The following is a 20,382-nucleotide window of genomic DNA, read 5'->3' on the forward strand; positions in this document are numbered from 1 at the left end:
AGCCAGAATACTCTTTTTAAAACTTGAATCTGCAGATGTCATGCCACGTTTCAAAAGTATCTGTTTCACGTCTGGCTCTCCCAAGGGAATGTAGTCTGTTTTGTTCGGGTTGATCAGTGTCCCATATATGTTCATTAAATGATAAATTAGAAGAAGAAAAATCAAAGTTTTTGTTTTTGTTTGTTTTACCATGCACAAATACATTTTCTTGTGTATGTAGGTAATGACTTCTCCAATATAAGACATCACTGAAAAGGTTAGAGTTGACATGGCCAAAGTTTACAAATAATATCACACGGTCTAAGCTGTGTGTTAAATACCAGAAATTACTTCCTCTGATAGACCACACTAATCTGCCCATCTCGGCCCTCTGTATACATGAAAGGGCAGAGAAGAAAATTGACTATGACCCAATCAATTAATCATGTATTTCCTGAGTGTCTATTAGGTTCCAGACAGGATGGTCTACCCAGTAGAGGACAGAGGGAGTCAAAGCCTCTGGTAACAACGGGCTATCACAGAATATGGCAAATGCCAGAAAGATATGAAAGATGGGGGGGCGGTGCAAGAGAGAAGGGTGGAATCTAATTCAGCCAAGGAAATGAAAGAAATCCTATTTGGGTCAGGAACCTTCTGAAAATTTTAAAAGAGAGTAGAATTTATTTCTACAGACACTTGTGAGAAAGTGTTCCTAGTGAAAAAAATAGTCGGGATGGGGATTAATCTGGTGTAATGTAATCGACACCATTACCAAGTCTCATAAGAGGTTTTGGAGGCCGTGGCTTAGGGGGTGGTGATCAGAAATGGACAAGATAGAAATGGAAAAGATAACACGGCGACACTCGATCTACAAGTTTATGGGTTGGGAGTGGGAGGTGGGAGAAAAAAAAAAAAACACGAGGAACAAAAAACGGGATGCCCAGTGCTTCCCAGCCTAGAAGATGCGAGTGCCAGTAAGGAAATAAGGAAGCTAGAAGGAGACTGACTATGGGTTTAAGGGTCCTGAAAACATGGAGGGAGAGATAACAGAGTTTCTGACCCACTGAGGTAGAAATCCCTATAAGACATCCAGACAGAGCTGGAAACGGGAGTGTGAGGTTTGAGAACCAGAAGAGCTTGGCTAAACTTCAACATTCCTACTAAATTACCTTTAATTATCATACTGTGAATCCACAATCCATAAATTTTATCTAAATAACATTCTGGAAGCTTTCGTATGAGTTTGATTTCTTGTATTAATCTTCACATTTCCCTTACAACGAACATTTTTTAACGTTCAAAGTCTACTTAATCAATTAACAATTGTTTTCCATTTACAGTTTATTAAAGGTTGATTCAGTCCTGCTCTTGTAGCCCAGCTGCTGTCTATGTCCTAAACTTAATGCTCAGAATTCCTATTGGGCTGTAGAGGGAATAAGCCTAACTAATGATGCCTTCTTGTTGGACAAATTATTTCATTTTGAAATTGTATAGCAAAAGAACAACAATAAAGTATCGGTTCCACTCTTAAATAAATAAAGGGTTATTTTGCTGCTGAAAGTTTTCATTCAAATGACTGATCAGATCTCACATGTCTGTTTGAAAATGTCTGACTTAGGTCGTTACAAAATGACAGACTGTGATAAACTACATGATAGTTGGGAGTGAGACAATGAGGCATTGTTTACACAGAAGATTGAGTAACTGGTTTAACAAAAGAGGTTCTTGGATATCTATTGTATGTACAACTAAGAGATTTACTGGAGCTTTTATAATTTCTGCAAGGCTCTTTTCCAGCCAGCTTCATTAACTTGAAGCAACTCAAATCATGCAGAAATCTGGCTCAGCCAGAAAGAAACCCGGGAAGATATAATATGAAGAAAAACAGACACAGGATGATAAGGTTTAGAATCTTTGGCATTTTTCATAAACATTTTGTTTGAAGATTATTAAATTACAACCCAGAGAGAAAAAAAAATAGTAAAACCACTATTAAATCAGGTCTTTTTACCTCAACTTTTCTTTACAATACATATATATATGTATTTGTATTTTATATATATATATGTATTTTATATATATATATATATAACTGCACAAAGTATGTGTCAACAAAATACAGTCTTTACAACTTAAATATCAGTTGAACAGAAAGATATTTGCGTGTATTTTATATATGCATAAAATCGGGGTTTTTACTTGGGGGGTACTATGAAATGGTGGGGTCTGAAGGAATCAGCTATTCTTCAAGACGACCTTGGGGTGGTGCTTTTCTAGGAACGGGGTTCTGAGATATATATGCATTATGTGTAGCTTATCTTGCTCAGGAAGGAAAGATCGATTTGGACAGCTGAGTTATTTTTACTTTGTGCTCAAAAAGGCGGGCAAATACAGTGATTATGACAATCAGGGAAAGCAGCCACAGTCATTAGTAAATCCCTTGCTCCTCAGCCTTTATCCGTCTTCCTGAATACTCTCAGAATTCATTCCTTCATCCCCCCTCTCTCTGAAGCTCTAATATTGACATTTTATTTTGGAAATAAGCAAAGTCAAGTCAGAAGACATGGCGTTTGGAAGTCCACCAAATACCCTCATGAAACCTTCACTTTTTGGATGAGTGGTCCCTTCTGACCTTCCCGAGCCTTCCACGGCCCACAATGGACCCCGATGCGGGCAGCTGACTGCCATTGTACACACACGCCTTCAGTAATCATGGCGGAAGGACTGCCAACGACTTGGGTGAATCCTGGTAATTACTTAAAAACCTATTTATAAGAGACACTAGTTGGGGAGATGATGGCTACTACCAAAGACATGTGAACTCAGAGAAAGAAACGGACTCACATGCACGATAATCTGAAAGGAGTGTGCGAACGGAAGTGGAAACAACGGAATCTTAGGGAGACTCTGTTGGAGGTAGGAAAACAAGGTCAGAGTCACTCTTGCATCCAGGTGGTCTCCCGGCCGTTCAGACCCCTGGCCGCCTTGCTTTCCCTCCTGTTTGAGAAGGGACCTCACAGTCTTCCACAGTCGCTGGATTGTTTCCTTCTGACAGGCTGAGCCGCTGAGCCACCAGCACACCCATGCGTGTGGATGTGCACACACGTGTGTGCATCGGCGCGCACGGAGAAGCGGGGAGAGTACAGGGAGGGCTCCGCACAGCACGCATTTCAGAATGACACCATGGGTACCACCACGGAAACAGAGATAGCGTTGGTCTAATCAACCCAACAGGGAATCGGGGGCTGGTGTCCAAGGCTGGCGTGTGTCCTAGAGAGCGCTGCGCTTCTTCCGAAGGGGGCTCTGGCTGCTGCAGACTTTCAGCTCTGCATACTGCACCTGTGAAAACAAACAGACCGGCCGCTGGTGGTTAGGTAACCCTAGCTCACCACAGTGTGCGTTAATGGCTCCCCAAGGACAGACCGAGGCAGAGGAAGGAAGGTTCAAAGGTAATGAATCATTTTCTAAACACAGGAACATGGAGGGATTAATTGCAGGAAGGATTTGAGAAGTCATGCATCATTTCTTGAGACCAAAATATTAAAAGCAGATTTTTCTAATGAGATGCATGGGTTTCTACCTGCTCTCGGCCCTGCCAGATAATTTGAGTTCTGTGTGTGCCCGTTTTCAACCACAAGTACGCTTAATAACTGCCTCTTGGGAATGTTTATCTTAGTATATGATACAGCAAAACTTACTAAGAAATATTCATTTAAAATCATCGAAAGTCTTGGGGAAAAAATTCTCTGCAAATTATAGACATTTATGTTGCCAGGGAAAGGAAAAAAAAATGTTGAAATTGATACTGGCCACAGAGTTAAATAGATTTCTCTTAAAAATGAATTGCATTTACAATGTAATGGCTAAAACATCTGTGACGGCTATGAGCACTGGGGGAGTCCCCAGGGGCAGACTGTCTATTGTGTTATTCGAAAGTGCTCTTGGTGATACACGGAGGGTCTTACTAGCATCACTGTATATCTTCCTCGAATGTTCTTTTGTAGTGTCCCTCTGTATTCATGTCAACTCCAACTGGATGGCCGCTCGGAGGGCTGGTGCCTGGCCTATGCAGAGACAGTCCTCGTGGTGGGGTGTGCTGGATGGTGATTTCCTTTCTTTGAGGACACAGGGACGAACTCACATTGCAACTCAGTCTCATTGCTTTGGTGTGTGGGTTTTGATTGGCTGACGGCGGAATGGCTTCATTTAAAGTATTGTATTACAGACCACATGTGCTCACTGGGTTTTAGAATTTGTGCCAAACTCCCCAAGGACACCATGCCCCATCACATATGTTGAGCTACACTTCGTCAAAAGCAGATACATGCAAAAAGCACCCTTTCCTTAGAGTGTTTGGTGAAGGTCCCCTAGGGGAGCAGGGAATGACATACCTGCCAATCTTCAATGCAAAACAAACAGGGGCCAGGTTACTATTTTATAATCATGTAATACAAATGTTAACGAGCAACCTCATATTCATAGAACGCATGTAATAGCTAATTATATAATAAAATGGAGGTTAAAGAAAAACGGCACTATGGAGTCCATTTTAATTTCTAGAACGCAGAGTGAAGGGGAAAGAAACTACAGGTCTTCTCAGCCCCGAGTCACTGCTGTCTCCACAAGAGCTGCTGGGAACCATGTCTGTGACAGTGGCCCAAGGATGAAAATCGATACATGATTCAGATTCTCTCAGATGATAAAGGGCTGTGTCTTTGGTCATCGTGTTGATATTTCACACCATGGTCTCCCCATCTACTTCTTCTATGGTCTCCATTCTCCTTTAGAGAAATCATTGCCTGCCCTCCTTCCTCTGGAATTACAGCAGCCTGATCTGCAGGGGCCTGGCTCGGCTACCTTCCAGGACTTTCTGGTATTATTGCCTGGTTTAATCTCTATGCATTCACAGAGACCAGATGCTGCTGGACTGAGTGACCATTACCTGTGAATAATACTTCCGATCGATCTCCAATTATTTCACGCCGTCTCTGCCTCTATGTGTGTGAGAGTGGGTGGGAGCTTTGCCCTCGGCATCCCTAAGTCTTCAGAGGGGAAGGGATAGAAGGGAAGCCTCGGACATAATCAGGGCAAGCAAGAATAAAAAAGAATAATCCTCTTGTCCCCTACCTCCACTAAAATGCCTGCCATCCGGAAGAGGAGGAAAATAAGCAATCCTCCCCTAGCTTGGGATCTCCCAATCTCCCACTCCCTGAGCCCATCTTATCCTCTTTGGGGAGGCAAGCGATCAAAAAATGGACAAACACCATCACACTATACCCACGCAGTATGAGTTCCAGATCATTCTTAAGTAGCCCTTTTTTCGGGGTAATTTTCCATAATCATCTCATGCTCTGGACAAAGGTTTTCCTGTCACCTCCCTGCAAGCCAGGCTGCTTGAAGGATTTTGTGATTCGTTATCTCAATTATACAAACACTGCCCTGTGCTCTTCTGGCTCTGGGGCTGGCCAGACTTCAGTGCTGGGGTCCCCGTTGGTGGTGCTCGTTCATTACGTACCTTTTGAACATCAGATGGTACCCTGGAGAGGAAGTCTAGGAGCTCATTATTGTCGATGGCATAGGGATTTCGAAGCTTCTTCGTAAATTTATTTATGCCTGAAAAATAGAAACACAGGGAGATCTCTTTATCTGTCTCTGTGTGTATATCTATCTATCTATCTATCTATCTATCCATCCATCCATCTATCTTTAAAAACTCTCCTGACTGGGGGAGAGTCACAAGTAAAAATTAGTGTAAAACAATTACTAGACTTCAAGTCACACACACACACAGACACACACACACACACACACGTTGCTGTCATGTGGAATCATTCACAAATGCCTTTTCTGGAAGGAAGGAGGGGTGGGGGTGGTTCTGTCAGACAGGAGCTCTGCCTTCTTCGACTGTGAAAATCCCATTACAATCCCAGCAGCAGGGCGGCAGAAACACACACTAAAACTGCGGAGCTCATTGGCTTTTTTGGACTACGCTGATTAACAGCCTCTTCTGCTCGGAAAACAAACGTCCCAGATGGGAAAAGGCCTTCATTAGCCCCAACAAGTCTCTGCTTGGGGGCTCTGGACCAAATGCAGCAGTGGGAGATGAAGTGCGGGAGTCGCTTTTTTGTTGTTAAGAAGAAACTGCAGAAATCGCTCCCCCCCACTCCAGCTCATTTTCACAGGTTTCTCTTCTCTCACTGCAGAACAGAACTTGACATGTCGATTGTACTTTGATGCTGCAGGAAACTGTGAAAAGTTATTATTGGAAATTATCTTACTATGGCTGCTAACTTAATTTATGGACTGCGACGTGGTGTGCGGGTTTGTCTAGTCAATGGAGTCCCTGCTAATTTAGGACGGGGACAGTGGTAATTAGAGGGGGTTCAACCCTTAAGGGGTCCTTGATGGCTACACCTTGGGTGTGCGGGCATGCCTCAGGCGAGCTCCACCCGTGGCTTCTGCTCCAGAGGGATGTAGCTCTCAGCCGCCCTTGTGTCTCCTCCTCTGTTCCTCCAAGCTGCTCATAAGAGCTCAGGAGCTGTTGTCTTTCCACCAAAGGTCAACTCTTTCTCACGCTGAGTTTTCCAAGCAGAAAGACGAAGGTGGTGGGCTTTGGAAGTTTTGCCACAGAGTGCTTGATTAGCGAGGATCGTAGCTGAAGCCCTGGTCGATCCCAGTGATGCTGAGTGAATTCTCACCTTAGATGAACCCTGACTGACTCTTCCCTCAGAGCCAAGGTAACAGTTCACTCTTTGACGGTCCTCGGCCCATAAAAACTTTGATGTTTTTCTTCATTAAATATTATTTTCCTTTCATCTAAGGACGGAACTTCCTGAGTGACATTATACCTGACACAATGCCAACCTCCAGTCATTTCCTTAGAGGGTCAGACTGACATCTGCTTTGCAAATGGGAGCCGGCCATTGTTCATGAGTAAAATGGTGGCCTGGTGGTGGGGCTGGGGAAGGCTTCTTGCAAATGATCCTTTTTCTCTCAAGTCAAAGCTGCACTATGCCTTTCTTCCCTCTACCCCCCACAGCAAGCTTCATGTTTCTAGCTAAAATTTCTCCCAGCGCTCCTTTAAACTAAAATACTCTCACTGTGTTATTCTAAAGACACTTAATTGTAGCATGGGCTTTTTGGCAAAAGAAAACAGACAAGGCAAAATGATGAAGGGAGACAAAGACTTATTGAGAAAAGATATATCTTCTATTGTTAATTATATATAGTGTGCGCATCTGGAGTCTTTACAATGAACGGCAAGGCAGGGATAATCTCCCAGCCGGTCAAAACACTGCATTCTTAGTCACTGAGAAGATTATAAAATTATAAACCTGCACAGTAGCTCAAATGCACCAATAAGGGCTGAAGTGGCCCACGATGCACGGAGATTGTGTTTGAAAAACTTAGTTAGAATCAAAATTATAAGGCGCTCGGATTGCATGCTTCAAAAGCACACCTTATTTTTTTTTTTATGTTGTCAAATGTCAGTAATTCTACAATATTATCTACTGTGTAAGCCCAAGTGTCCACAGGGGCTCATGTGCTCCTGGGTCCTCAGTAAGGGACAACGGGGCAAGGGACAAGAGTTAGGGACCAGGAATAGCTGGGCCCCAGCTCTGGCATCACCAGACATCAGCTGTGTGGTTTCGGGCAAACCCCTTGACCTTCCTGTGCCTCAGATTTCTTACATTACAATCTGAATAGTAAAGACCTGCCCTATATAGTTTCTTAGGTTGATGGGAGAATCACATTGGACAACGTAAGCACGGGGATTCTGTAATCTGGAGTTCCATACCAATGAGGGGGGCTACCGTCGTCACTCTAGATGTCAACAACCAAAAAACAAAGGGGGGTGTTGAGAGAAGAATCCTTATACTATTAGGCATGGGAGCAAATTTGGAAGTTGTACCTTTATCAGCATGACAGACACACCTTTAGATATTTTTAATCTAAATACAGATAGGCAGATGGCCTATCTGCTGTGAATCTTAATTTTTTAGCACAGCCAAAGAAGCAGGATCCAAATACCAAGGGATAACATTTGGCAAAGACACTGTCATTTAATGGTCCCAGATCACAGACTGAAGATCAGTGGAGTGGAATGAGCAATCCAGTATTTTAAAAAAAAAAACAAAAAACTCTTGGAGAAAGTTGGAAAAATTGCATAACTGCTTTGCACATATGGCCACAGGCGAATAAACTCTTGAAACAGAATTATAACGCTATTTTTCAGATACTTGTATGAGTGCCTAGCATGTAGTGCTGACCTCAGTACATTGGTGGGAGTGTTGAGATGGGGCGGAGGGTCCTTGCTTGCTCATGTTATCAAACAGTAAGTGTTTGCCACATAAAAGACACCGTGTTATCAAATGGAGAAACAGAGTTAAATAAGTCATGGGTCTTCTTTTCAAGAAGTTCACAATCTAGCTTAGGGAGTTCCTATCTACCTTGGAACAACAGAAGTACCTCAGACTGGAACTGAAACATCTATGGTGAAGAACAGAATGAAAGGAATATGGGAAACCTCTCAAAAGGGGCAGAAAATCCACATGGGCTCTAACCCTAAGAAGTGCCTTGCCTTCTAGAAATACATCAAATAGGTGATCAGAATTCAGTAGATATGGTTTCCTTCAGAAAATGTCAAATAGCCCTCTTAAGCCACTTTTCACATCATTTTCAAAATCTACACTCCCACACAAGAGAGGTGGGTGGTGGGCTCAAAAGAAATGCCATCCCTGTAGATCGCAGGTGTGAAACTTGCAGACACATTAAGTATTTGTCAAGTACTTGTTAAAGATCCACTGCCTGTATGCAGCTTTTCTAGGAATTACAGGTTAAAGATGAGGAAAGAAAAATGCCTCACCCTTCAAAACCTTACAACAAAGTTGGTGAGTCAAGGAATACTCCTTCCAGCCATCATGAAATCTGGCTGCTTTTCAGAGGCTTATGTTAAATAATCCTGGTACTTAATAAGTAGATCTACAAAAATATTATTTCAGTGTATAGAATTTGGAAATACAGAACATACAGTGAAGTAATTTTGTTTCAAAGGGTTAAAAATAGTGGACCAAAGGAAAAAAAAACCTTAGGATCTTAACTCACCACTTTTAGGGCTCAATGAAAATGAGTAAGTAACTCAGAATGAGCAGTGATCTTCTGATCCTTAATAAAGTTAAAAGGAACACTAGAAATGGAAGACATACGAAGTCATCTTCTGCATGAGAAAGTCTCTGCCAAGGATACAATCATAGGAGATGTGCAAAGGAATGTCCTGGGTCCATGTAGCTAATCACTAATGAGTCTTGGAAAAGAAGTCCTAATAGATTCTAGCTGAGTATATTCCAGGATGGCATGGTGGGTTGTAATCAACAGGGTAATAGATCACGTGTTGATTGTCAAGGCTTTTGACTACAATGTATATGGTGAGCTCATCAATAAACTCTAAGTCTCTGTCCACAACATAAAACTAAAGACCCAGACATAGAAGACAAAGCTCAAAGGGTTACTGTCAGCCCAGGAGAACATAATAAACTCCATGCTATTTAATAATTTCATCCATAAGCTGAACGATACATAGAACAATATCTCATTAATGAGATGCAAAAAGTTGGTGTTGGAAAGTTGCCAAGATCTTGGAGGATAAGAGCAGAAGTCAAAGCAATTTGGCATAAACAGAAAGAGGGATCGGAATTCCAAAACCGATGATCAAAGGAGGAAATACAGCATAGTCTTTTTTGTTGAGGGAAAGATGCAGAAAAGCAAGTCAAGTATGTACCAGAATGATGAGGAGATCATGAGANNNAGTGTTGGACAAGCTGGCTATGCATTTAACTTACACCAGCTTAAAAATGAACAAAATATTGGCCAAATGGTTATAGTAATTTTGAATCATTTTCTGATTAGGGTCAGACAACAGTTTTAAGATCTATTTTTTAAATGTGATCAGTAAATGGATTTGTAAGCTAATTCTTAATGAAAACAATTAAGAAAGAGTGAGCTTATTCCGTCTATATAGATAACATTTCGTACATCAGGGATTCAGGGAGATACTTTTATAAAATGTTTCTTTTTGATCAATGGACCCTGAAGAGCTTCACGTTCTCTTTCTAAAGGTCTATGGACCAACACGCAGACATTGTTTCAAAACAGAGAAATAAACAAAAACTAAGTATGAAGACTTTCCCCAAGACTGAGGGTCATCAAGGCTTAAAACAGACCCCTAAACAGGGAAATTATCTTTTTCTTTTCTCAGGCTTGCTATTAAAGAGAAACTTCTTTATTACGGGACTTTCACTTCCTGGATGAAACAGAGAACCAGTGGCTTATGCTCTCTCAAAGTCATTCCACTTCTGAAGTTTTAGGAGTTATTCTGGTTTTTGTTTTTGTTTTTTTTTTTTGATGACTTTTCCCAATTCAGAATGTCTACACTTGGCTTTCCTCGTCAGCAGGATTCTACTCCTGTAGGTTCTCTTTGAAAAGGTCTACATGTAATGGTTTTAGAAAGGTTGTAGCGTGTTATCTGACATTTGCAAGCTCTCAGTTTTTGCTTAAAGATGACTGCACCTTAGCGGTCACGTGTAGGTGTAACTTCTCTGAACACCTTAACATCTGAGGATCCCTAGAAGGCGGGTGGCTATGGTTGAGAACTCAGCAGTAGTCACAGGAGCCCAGGAATGGAAAACCATGACTGGCAGACTCTTAGGAAAAAGGGTTGATCGCTTCTCCAGCAATTAATGCACTGCAACGCACGCTCCTTCTCTCAACCCAGAGCCCGCCCAGCAACAGACACAAATATTCACAAAGCTGCTTGTCTTTCGTCCAACTGCTAGCTTGAGTAGTAAATCAAGTCATGACGTTTATTTCGGTTTGTGATTTTTGTTCCTACTTTTTTAAAGCAGCTCAACTTTATACAGGCACACCTTTTACCCTGCTAAATTACAGCTTCCTCTTCTTTCAGGCACTGGTTAGGAGGTAACCACCTCCCTTCCTCCCTACCACTTCTGGATTTAAGTATGGGGTCAGGTTATTTTTCCTCCAGGAGAGATGAAGTGTCAGAGGCACAATGGCAGTGGCCAGATCTACTTTCACAGAATATATAGGGCGAGATGCAGGTGTTTGCTCACTGTTTGAATAACAGTGTTGCCTGAAAGTTACCGGCCACGGCAATATATTATTCAAGAGTATTTATGACTATGAAAGCCCAAAGGGAAATCTCATGCACAATCACATTTTTATTTGCAATTAAGCAAGAGGCCTATAAATATCTATGCTGATCGTTCGGGCAACTGGCCTTTTCAGGGAGGTCCTGGAAGTTTTTGTTCCCCAAATGCCTTCCTTAATCTCATGTTTAATTGCCAACAAGAGCGCATTTAAAGTTTATAGTCGCACTTTACAAATGAGTCATTGGTTCTTACCTGAAATTGGCCGCTAGCAAAAGGACCATGCCAGACTTACCCCAGATTAGAATGATGTATCGGAGTGGAATAAAATACAGAGTGATGGTGGCCACTGCCAGGATCAGACACGCCAGGAACGAGAGGAACGGGACCGTCCAGTTAAACGTGCTGCGGACAGAGCACACCAACGTCATTTCTCTGATGCGCTCAGCAGCTACACATTCCTCTTGCCGTGTTTGTTTCTTAGTTACACACAGGAGAAAGGTCTACTGGAGAAGTCTCTCTACAAACCTAGAGAGAAAGGTCTGCCACGCCGGGGACAGCAAAAACATCCCTGAGGTCCCGAGGGGCGGGTCCCAAGACCAACTTGTCAGAGTTGTGGTGACTTTGCCCTCCTGGAACCAACAGTCTTTAAGGGAGGGCTCCGGCTCCCACAACTGAGGAAAGACTACAGCGTGGTCATGATGGTTCCGTGCAGGGAGATCTTCAAAACGAAAGGTTAGTGAGGCCACTTCAAAGTCAACAATTCTCTCTGTGAAGATATGGTTGCCAGTAAGTTTTTAGAAAAGGGAGGATATTATTAAGGTGCTCTGGTGTTGTTTCTGTTTACTTTTTTTTTTTTCTTTTTGATAGAGAGCATGTGGGTTGGGGGGTGGTGGAGGAGCAGAGGAAGAGGGAGAGAGAGAATCTCAAGCAGGCTCCATGCTCAGCGCAGAGCCCCACATGGGGCTCCCTCTCAGGACCCTGCGTGTTGTTTTTGTTTACTTTTTTTTTTTCTTTTTGATAGAAAGAGAGCATGTGGGTTGGGGGGGTGGTGGAGGAGCAGAGGAAGAGGGAGAGAGAGAATCTCAAGCAGGCTCCATGCTCAGCGCAGAGCCCCACATGGGGCTCCCTCTCAGGACCCTGCGATCACGATCTGAGCCGAAATCAAGAGTCCGACACTTAACTCGCTGAGACACCCAGGCGCCCCAACTTTTGTATTTTCTAATAACTTATTTTTAGAATTTTCAGACTCATCAACTCTAGAAGGTTCCCAGTGCCCTGAAATGGGCTGGAAGCATTTGACTATAAACCATTATGCCACCAGCCCATAGATAATGCAGGTTACGTGACCATACACATTATTTTCACGGGTCCCCTGGCTCCTTTCAGCATGTCCATTGCCTCCTTTGACTTGCGTGCAAATGGAGATCTAGAACATGGGATGTAGAATTGAACAAACAGCGGAATCCTTGCATGGTCCTAGAAAATGATCTGTAAATCCCATGTCATGTAGAGAGCCCATGAGAGCCTAGGGTCCTTCTTCTGCCTGGTCTTTAGCTTCATTTATTTGGCTGTCTATTGACCCTTGGCCTTGTGGCTAGGAACACAGAGAGGTAAAAGATTTGTCTCTTAGTCTTTGTTTTTTGTTTTTTTTTTTTTTTAATGCGTATTCACACCAGGGGGATCATGGGGGAGGTGAGGGACTAACCTATAACAGCTGCTGGGCACTTAATATGTGCCATTGTGCTAATATTTTTCATATTATTATTGTGATGGTCACCATAACTCTTCCGAGGAAAGATTATCCCCATTTTACACATGAGCAAATTGAAGTGGAGAGAGATTTTGTTTTGTTTTGTAAATAACTACAATTCCATGAAGAGTCTAAGAAAAACCCAGTCACCTCACCTTCTTGTAACAGACTGTTATCAATGTTTTTAATCTTTGCCCATAGAGAGGTACGTGTGTTTTTAATTTCTCACTTTTCAAAATTATAGGCAAATTTAAACACCTTTTAAAATATGCATGTGCAGGGGCGCCTGGGTGGCTCAGTCGTTAAGCGTCTGCCTTCAGCTCAGGGCGTGATCCCGGCGTTATGGGATTGAGCCCCACATCAGGTTCCTCTGCTATGAGCCTGCTTCTTCCTCTCCCTCTCCCCCTGCTTGTGTTCCCTCTTTCGCTGTCTGTCTCTCTCTCTGTCAAATAAATAAATAAAATCATTAAATTTTTTTTTTTAAATTAAAAAAATAAAATATGCATGTGCATCGTTTTAATTTGTTTCTCAAGTGATTTCTAGTTTATTTCTTCGTGAGGTGCCACTCTTTGGGAAAGTGCTTAAGAAAACGGAATTTTAAGCATATTGACATCAGGCTGAGTTCAGGCTTCATCTCTAATAAGCTAAAGGAAAGTGATTTAATCAATCTGCACCAATATTTCTGCTCTGCAAAATGTGAATAATAATGATAATAATAATACCTCTATCATAGAGTTCTGCCAGAATTAAACAGGAACTTGCATTGAAGGTAGCTGGCACATTCTGTTTCCAGCACATTGTAAAAACTCAGAAAATGGAAAGCAGTTACGATTTGTCTGTTGTGCCTTGGGCTGTTTTTGCTTGACTTTTTCCTCAGTGATTTAAAATATCTCTGGGTACTAAAGAAATCAGTCCTTTGTCTTATTTGTTACAGTGTTTTCCCAATGTGCTACGTTCTTGTCTTTTTTATCTGGTTTATAAATTTTTAAAGAGAAAATTACATATTTTACATGACCAAATTTATAAGTGTTTTCCCTGGCTGATTTCTAGATTTGGTAGCACTTACCAAAGACTTCGCCAGTCCAGCAACTTGACACCAACAGACTGAATAATTGATATTTTTCCACTCCGTCCTCATGCTTTTTCTACGCTATTCTAAATTTATACATATATATATAGGTCCATTTCCAACTACTTTCTTCCATAGTAAAACTTCTAGTTGAACTTTTTGGAGGCCGATTTCACATTTGGAGAAATGTTATATGGACTCCCTAATGCCCCAAATTATGCCATGGCAGGAAGTTTAACCTACAGGTCTCGCACAAGGATACAGGGGCAGTGCATGAATGCCACAGTAATGGTTACTAGTTGTTAAAAAGAAAATCGCTTTGGTGCCATTAATAGCACGATATCTAAATAACGGGAAAAATCGGGGCACCTGGGTGGCTCAGTCGGTTAAGTGTCTGCCACCTTTGGCTCAGGTCATGATCTCAGGGGCCTGGGATCGAGTCCCCCATTAGGCTTCCTGCTCAGCGGGGAGTCTGCTTCTCCCTCTGCCTCTCCCCCTGGCTTGTGCATGCTCTCTCTCTCTCAAATAAATAAAATCTTTTTTAAAAATTTAAAAAATAAAGGGAAAAATCTAAATAGATTTCTACTCTGTTGTATCATGCAGATTTTTGTTTTGTTCAATTCAGAATTAAGCATCTACTATATACACAGACCTAGATGACCTTTATTCTCTCTTTTTCTTAGCCTAAAGTTGAAGCTGTATCTATCTTTAAAAAATAATGAGGTCATAAAAAGGACACGCACGCAAACAACTCTGCCCCTCAACACATAGGCTCAAAGCTAGACAGTGAAAAAATAATTTATATTAGGCTGTGGTAAGTCATGGTCTAAACTCTAGGGTAACAACTAAAAGAACAGCAAGAGAGTCCTTACATTCTGAGCAAATATATGAAAAACACAGATTAAGGAAAAAAAACACTTAGAACAAGGACAAAGAAAACAATAAAAACCATAAATTTAAATCTAAATATATTAGTGACCACCTTCAATTTGAATGGACTACATGGTACAATGAAAAGATAGTGATTGTCAGAAATAAGAAAGAGATCTCAAACATAAATGGATAGGTTGAAAGAAAATAGTAGGAAAATATATATTATAAAGAAACCAATCAGCAGGAGATGGTACAGCCATATTATTACTAGTTAAGATACTAAGGCATAATTTCATTTATTGCTTAGAGATAAATAGGTCACTTCCTATAAACAATCCAATTTACTAGGAAAGTATAACAATTTTAATATGTACAACCAGGGGCACCCTGGGTGGCACAGTCGGTTAAGCATCTGACTCTTGATTTTGGCTCAGGTCATGATCTTAGTGTTGTAAGATCCAGTCCCATGTTGGGCTCTGTGCTCAGCATGGAGTCTGCTTGAGATTCTCTCTGCCCCTCCCCACCGCTCACTCGCTCTCCTTAAATTAATAAATAAAATCTTTAAAATAAAATGTATGACCTAAATAACATAGCTTTGGAATACAGAAAGCAAAAACTGACCAAGCTACAAGGAGGTATAGATAAATCCACAGTGGAAAGTTTTAATACACATCTCTGAGTAATTGATATAAGAAGCCAACAAAAAATAAAAATCAGTATAAATACAAAAGATTGAACACAATCAACAAAATTAATCAGTATATATATATATATATATATATATAAACGACATGCATATTTTATATATATAACAATACACTCAATAACTTCTCAAGCTCACATGGAGAGTTTACAGAAGTAGGTAATTTTCTTGATCAATATTTTCTGACCATAAAGCAATTAAGTTAGAAATCAGGAACAAAAAGATAAACAGAAAATCTCCATATACTTGGAAATTAAGCAGTGTATTTCTTTGCCCCAAGGAAGAAATAAAAATAGAAAATAGAAAGAAAAAAAGTTTCTACTAAGCTTGAATGACAATGAAAATATCAACACCAAAATGTTTGGCCTGGAGCTAAAGTTATGCTTATAAGCAATTGTAGAGTTTTAATGTTCTTTAAATGTTTGGAAAATAGAATGATTGAAAGTAAGTAATCCAGTGATCTATCTTAAAGAGTTAGAAAAGAAAATACTACATTAATCCCAAGGAAAGTAAAAGGAAGAAAGTAATAAAACATAAGAGTACTAGTAATTAATGAAAAATAAAACAGGTAGGAGGGAAGATTAACAAACGCCAGTGATATTTCTTTCTAAAGACTAATAAATAAATCTCCATTAAGAAAGAAGGGAAAACACAATTAACATCAAGCATAGAGGTGCCCGGGTGGCTCAGTCCGTTAAGCAGCCAACTCTTGATTTTGACTCGGATCATGATCTCAGGGTTGTGAGATCAAGCCCCACATCCATTTCCGTGCTGGGCATGGAGGCTGCTTAAGATTTTCTCTCTCCCTTTGCCCACCTCTCCATTTAAAAAAATATCAAGCATAAAAAAAGTGGACAATGCTACAGATCCTACTGACATTAAAGATAGGATTTTATTAAATAAAAGAGGATTTTATTAACAACTTTATATAAAAAGTAGAAAATTTAAATGACATGGACAAACTCCAGAAAAGGACAACTTACAGAAAGAGGTGTGAGAAGAAACAGAATGGATGAACACACCTATATAATTTACAAGGATGGAATATTCAATTAAAATCTTTCCTAAAATAAAACTCCAGGCCCAGATGCTTCACCAGCAAATTCTATTGAATCCTGAAGTAATGACACCAGACTTATGCAAACTCTTCCAGAGAATGATAAAGAGAGAATACCCCACATGTTGTATGAGCCTAGAATAATCTCTCCATAAGGAATTTAGGAACAGAAGATTACAGTTCAAATCTCATTAATGATGATAGCTGCAAAAATACTAAGCAAAGTCATAGTAAATAAAATAGCAATAAATGAAGAGAGTGTATAACATGTCAAAGCTGGGTTTATTCTGTAAGTGGAAATTGGCTTAACATGTAAAAATCAAAAACGATAACAGACCACATTAGCAAAAGTAAAGGAGAAAAATTACCATCCCAGTGAATGCAGGAAAAAAGTTTGACAAAGCTCACATTCAGGGTAAAAACTCTTAGTAAACTAAGAATAAAAGGGAATTTCTTTAATCTGATAAATTGTATTTACAAATACGTATAGCAAATATCATTCTTAGAGTAAAATGTTGAAAGCTTTTTCTCTGATATCACATAGGAGAAAAGAATGTTTACCAACACCAATTCTCTTCAACATGGTTACTGGAGCTAGTAGCTGGTACAATAAAGCAAGAAAACAGAAAAATGTATATAGACTGGAAAATAAGGAAGAAAAAATTCTTCCTAGATAATACGTTTATGCAATAGAAAATCTAGAATAATAATCTTCAGATAAAAATTAAGATAACTAAGTTCACCAAAATTTACAGTTACAAAGTCCATGTGGGAAAATTAATTTCACTTCTATATCCTAGCAACAAACAAGGAGAAAATGAAATCTGAAAAAAAGATACCATTTAAAATATCATGAAACAAATCAAGTACTTAGGAGTATATCTCACAAAAATGTGTCAAACTTCTATACATGAAACTCTAAAATAATATTGAAATAAATTCAAAATGACCTAAAAAGACAGAAGACATTATTAGAAAACTTAAAATTTTATCAAGATGTCAATTATTTTGCAATTAATGCAATCCTTATAAAGATCTCAATAGTTGTCTGTGTGTGCAAGTGTGTGATGTGTCATGTGTATTAGTGTTGGGTGCTTCATTTCTAATGAAGATGTGTATCAGACACTCTCACAAACACCCTGTCAGATTTGCTCTCCCAACAGCCAAGTCAGTTAACTCTTGCGTTTCCCCCTCAGCAACCCACAGTTGTAGTGGAAAGTGTTTAAAAGTTTTTTTTTTTAAAGGGAGACATTCACTTTAAAAACTTTTTTTTTTAATTTAAGACACAGAAAAAAGAAAGTAAAGGCAGTTTGCCAAAAATAATATTCGTAATAGTCAATATTCTTAAGTGAGTAATACATGCCATCCACTAGTCTGAGCTCTTTATATGCACAATTCATTTAATTCTTCCAAAAATGTTACGAAGGAGGAATAATTATTACTCCCATTCTACAAATGAGGACTCTGAGTCATAAAAATTAAATAATTGGCACCAAATCACTTACTCTCAGTACAAGTGACAGAACTGGGATCTGAATTCAGAAAGTCAGCTCAAGAGCCCACTCTCATTGCCTCTACCGTAGGCACTTTAGAAAATGTAAAAAGGTACATTTTGCTCATTTAAATTAATACTCTTGTTTACACTGAGGACTTAGTTCAAAGACATTATACTGTTAATTCCTCTAGCACTCAAGAACTTACTAGACCCTCTCTCCATTAACATGGAGTATCTTGTGCTGGTTTCCAAAGAACACCCAAGGTTAAAAAACCCTTTCCATCTCAAAATCAAATACTCTGTTAAACATTTTCACAGACTTCCCTAATTTTCCTAACCTGAGAGCTCCCTAAGTCCCAAAGAAAGGAATCCTTGACTTGGACAGTAATGAGACAAATGAACCAAACCTTTCAAAAAAAAAAAAATTCAATGAATCTCCTTCCTTCATTCAACCATTCAGGCTTAGTAACACGGTAACATGTCCTAAGAATATCGTTTTCAAAGCTCCAAAGCACTAAACAAGAAATGATTGTGACCACATCCGGTAAAGGGGGATAACAGCTCCATCCTGCAGTTCCTCCCCCGACTGGGTGTCCCACTAGTTGACCTTTATGCCCGTGGAATCTTGATTTTCCTCACTTCTCAGGCTAGGACAAATAAGGTCTTCTGACTCCTCTACCCATGGAAACAGAAATGACTGATCATATAATCCCATAGATTATTCTTTTGTAATGGACACCACATGATGCTTTCGTTCACAAGGCATGGTTTTTACTCTAGCTTGTGAACCTTCTCCTCATACCTCATGTCTGGCCAACTCTTTGGTCTTCCTGCTTTCTTTCTTTGTTCCTTCCAACATACCACTCTCAGAATAAACAGAAGGTGAATCAGTCTATCACTCCCCATGTCTTCACCGTGATTCAAGCTGCACTTAACCTCCTTCCTCATCTTGAGTGCTTAGTATTTCTCAACATCTCTTCCCATCTAGAGAAGTTCTCCTTCCGATGGATGTGCCTTCCAAACCTGACTCTGGAACGTTTGCGGGGATGACTTCCCTGTCCTAGGTTTCTCATTATCCCCTCCATGGGGATGTCCTTCAGCACTCAAAAATACAAGTGTTGAAGGTAACACTCCATAATGAGGGGACGTATAAAATACAGCCCTCTCTGACCCATCCAGCCTTCTGTCTGAGATAATATAGATGCTACGTGTTCAGTAAATACTGTAGCCTGTTATAGACATACATTCGAAATTTGTATAATATTAGAGAAGGTAATTAGAGAAAGTAGAGTAGAAAAAGAAAATATCGTTTGTTCTGTGTAAATGCAATACAATTGGGGTCTTCTGGGTCAGTAACTGGAAAGCCCTGCTCTAAGAGTTTTATGTAAGCTTACTTATTTACTAGTTGCCAGAAGTTGGGTAAAACTTTTCCTGGTCTGTCAACACTGCATTACAATGGAATTCCAACAGAGTTACACATGCCATCCCACTTGAATGCCCAGCAGGAACTTTAAGGTCACTGTGGTAATGAATGGCCAAAGAATTAATAGGAGGGGAGTCTTATGGGCCTTCCTTCCTGTGCTGCAGCTGGGCAGAACAGTACTCTGTTCATGGCTGAAAAGACGTCTCAGACATGGCCACCACAGCTGTGCTGGGCACAGCCGCCCCTCAGACGCACTGCAGAGATGGGGGCCTGTTTAAATCACCCTGCCTTCTTCTCTCATCAGACACATTTCCTTGACCATTATCAATCGCACAACGGCCACATTTGTCTATTAGAGACCTTCAAGCATGGAGACGGTTTTACAAAACGCCATGGCCTTCCTTCCTCAGTCTTGCCCCGGCTCCACATCCTCTCATCCTTCTTGCTGCCAGAGTGGCCCTCATTCAATTTTTTTCCTTGACCTTTTCCATCCACTCAGGGTGCTGTACGATCTGCCTCACCTTCAAGCTCTGGCGATACCATCCATGTCACACAGACATTAAACCCCATACATCCATCTCCCTGTATCTAGTGTGGTCTTGGGCTTTGAACCTTTGCATCAAGTCTCCCGCCTACTGAAGTCCCCATTCATTAACTCTTTGCCCAACTATCTCTTCCCATTATCAGACATGCTGATAAGATATCCCTTCTTCAGAAGTGTCCCTTGTCTGTCTTTCTCTCCCCTAAATCCCTTTCTGGGCTGGTCAGACCTCCCCTGATATCCTGTCTTACCTCTACCTTGTATCAGTGCAACTGATTTCTAATTATCTTATTACTGTTCTCCTCACTGGAAAATAGATCCCTAGAG

General features: G+C 40.5%; 1 protein-coding gene across 5 annotated transcripts in view; it reads right to left on the reverse strand.

Annotated features, from left to right (window-relative positions):
* Positions 1-156: 156 nt before the first annotated feature.
* The window catches only part of MCTP2 (multiple C2 and transmembrane domain containing 2), a 237,448-nt gene continuing 217,222 nt past the window's right edge, over positions 157-20,382 (reverse strand). For 3 of the 5 annotated variants that reach the window (XM_040642742.1, XM_040642743.1, XM_008687622.2), the window contains 3 exons: positions 11,437-11,546; positions 5,495-5,592; positions 157-3,318 (listed from right to left, as the gene is read on the reverse strand). In XM_040642742.1, the coding sequence (XP_040498676.1) occupies positions 3,250-3,318; positions 5,495-5,592; positions 11,437-11,546 (277 nt within the window). In that variant the 3' untranslated portion in view covers positions 157-3,249. Of the gene's footprint in view, positions 3,319-5,494; positions 5,593-11,436; positions 11,547-11,669; positions 11,911-20,382 lie in introns of those variants that run through there. The other 2 variants (XR_005838055.1, XR_005838054.1) reach the window with 2 other exon arrangements.

Source organism: Ursus maritimus, unplaced genomic scaffold, assembly GCF_017311325.1.
Source record: "Ursus maritimus isolate PB19 unplaced genomic scaffold, ASM1731132v1 scaffold_27, whole genome shotgun sequence".
Lineage (NCBI taxonomy): Eukaryota > Metazoa > Chordata > Mammalia > Carnivora > Ursidae > Ursus > Ursus maritimus.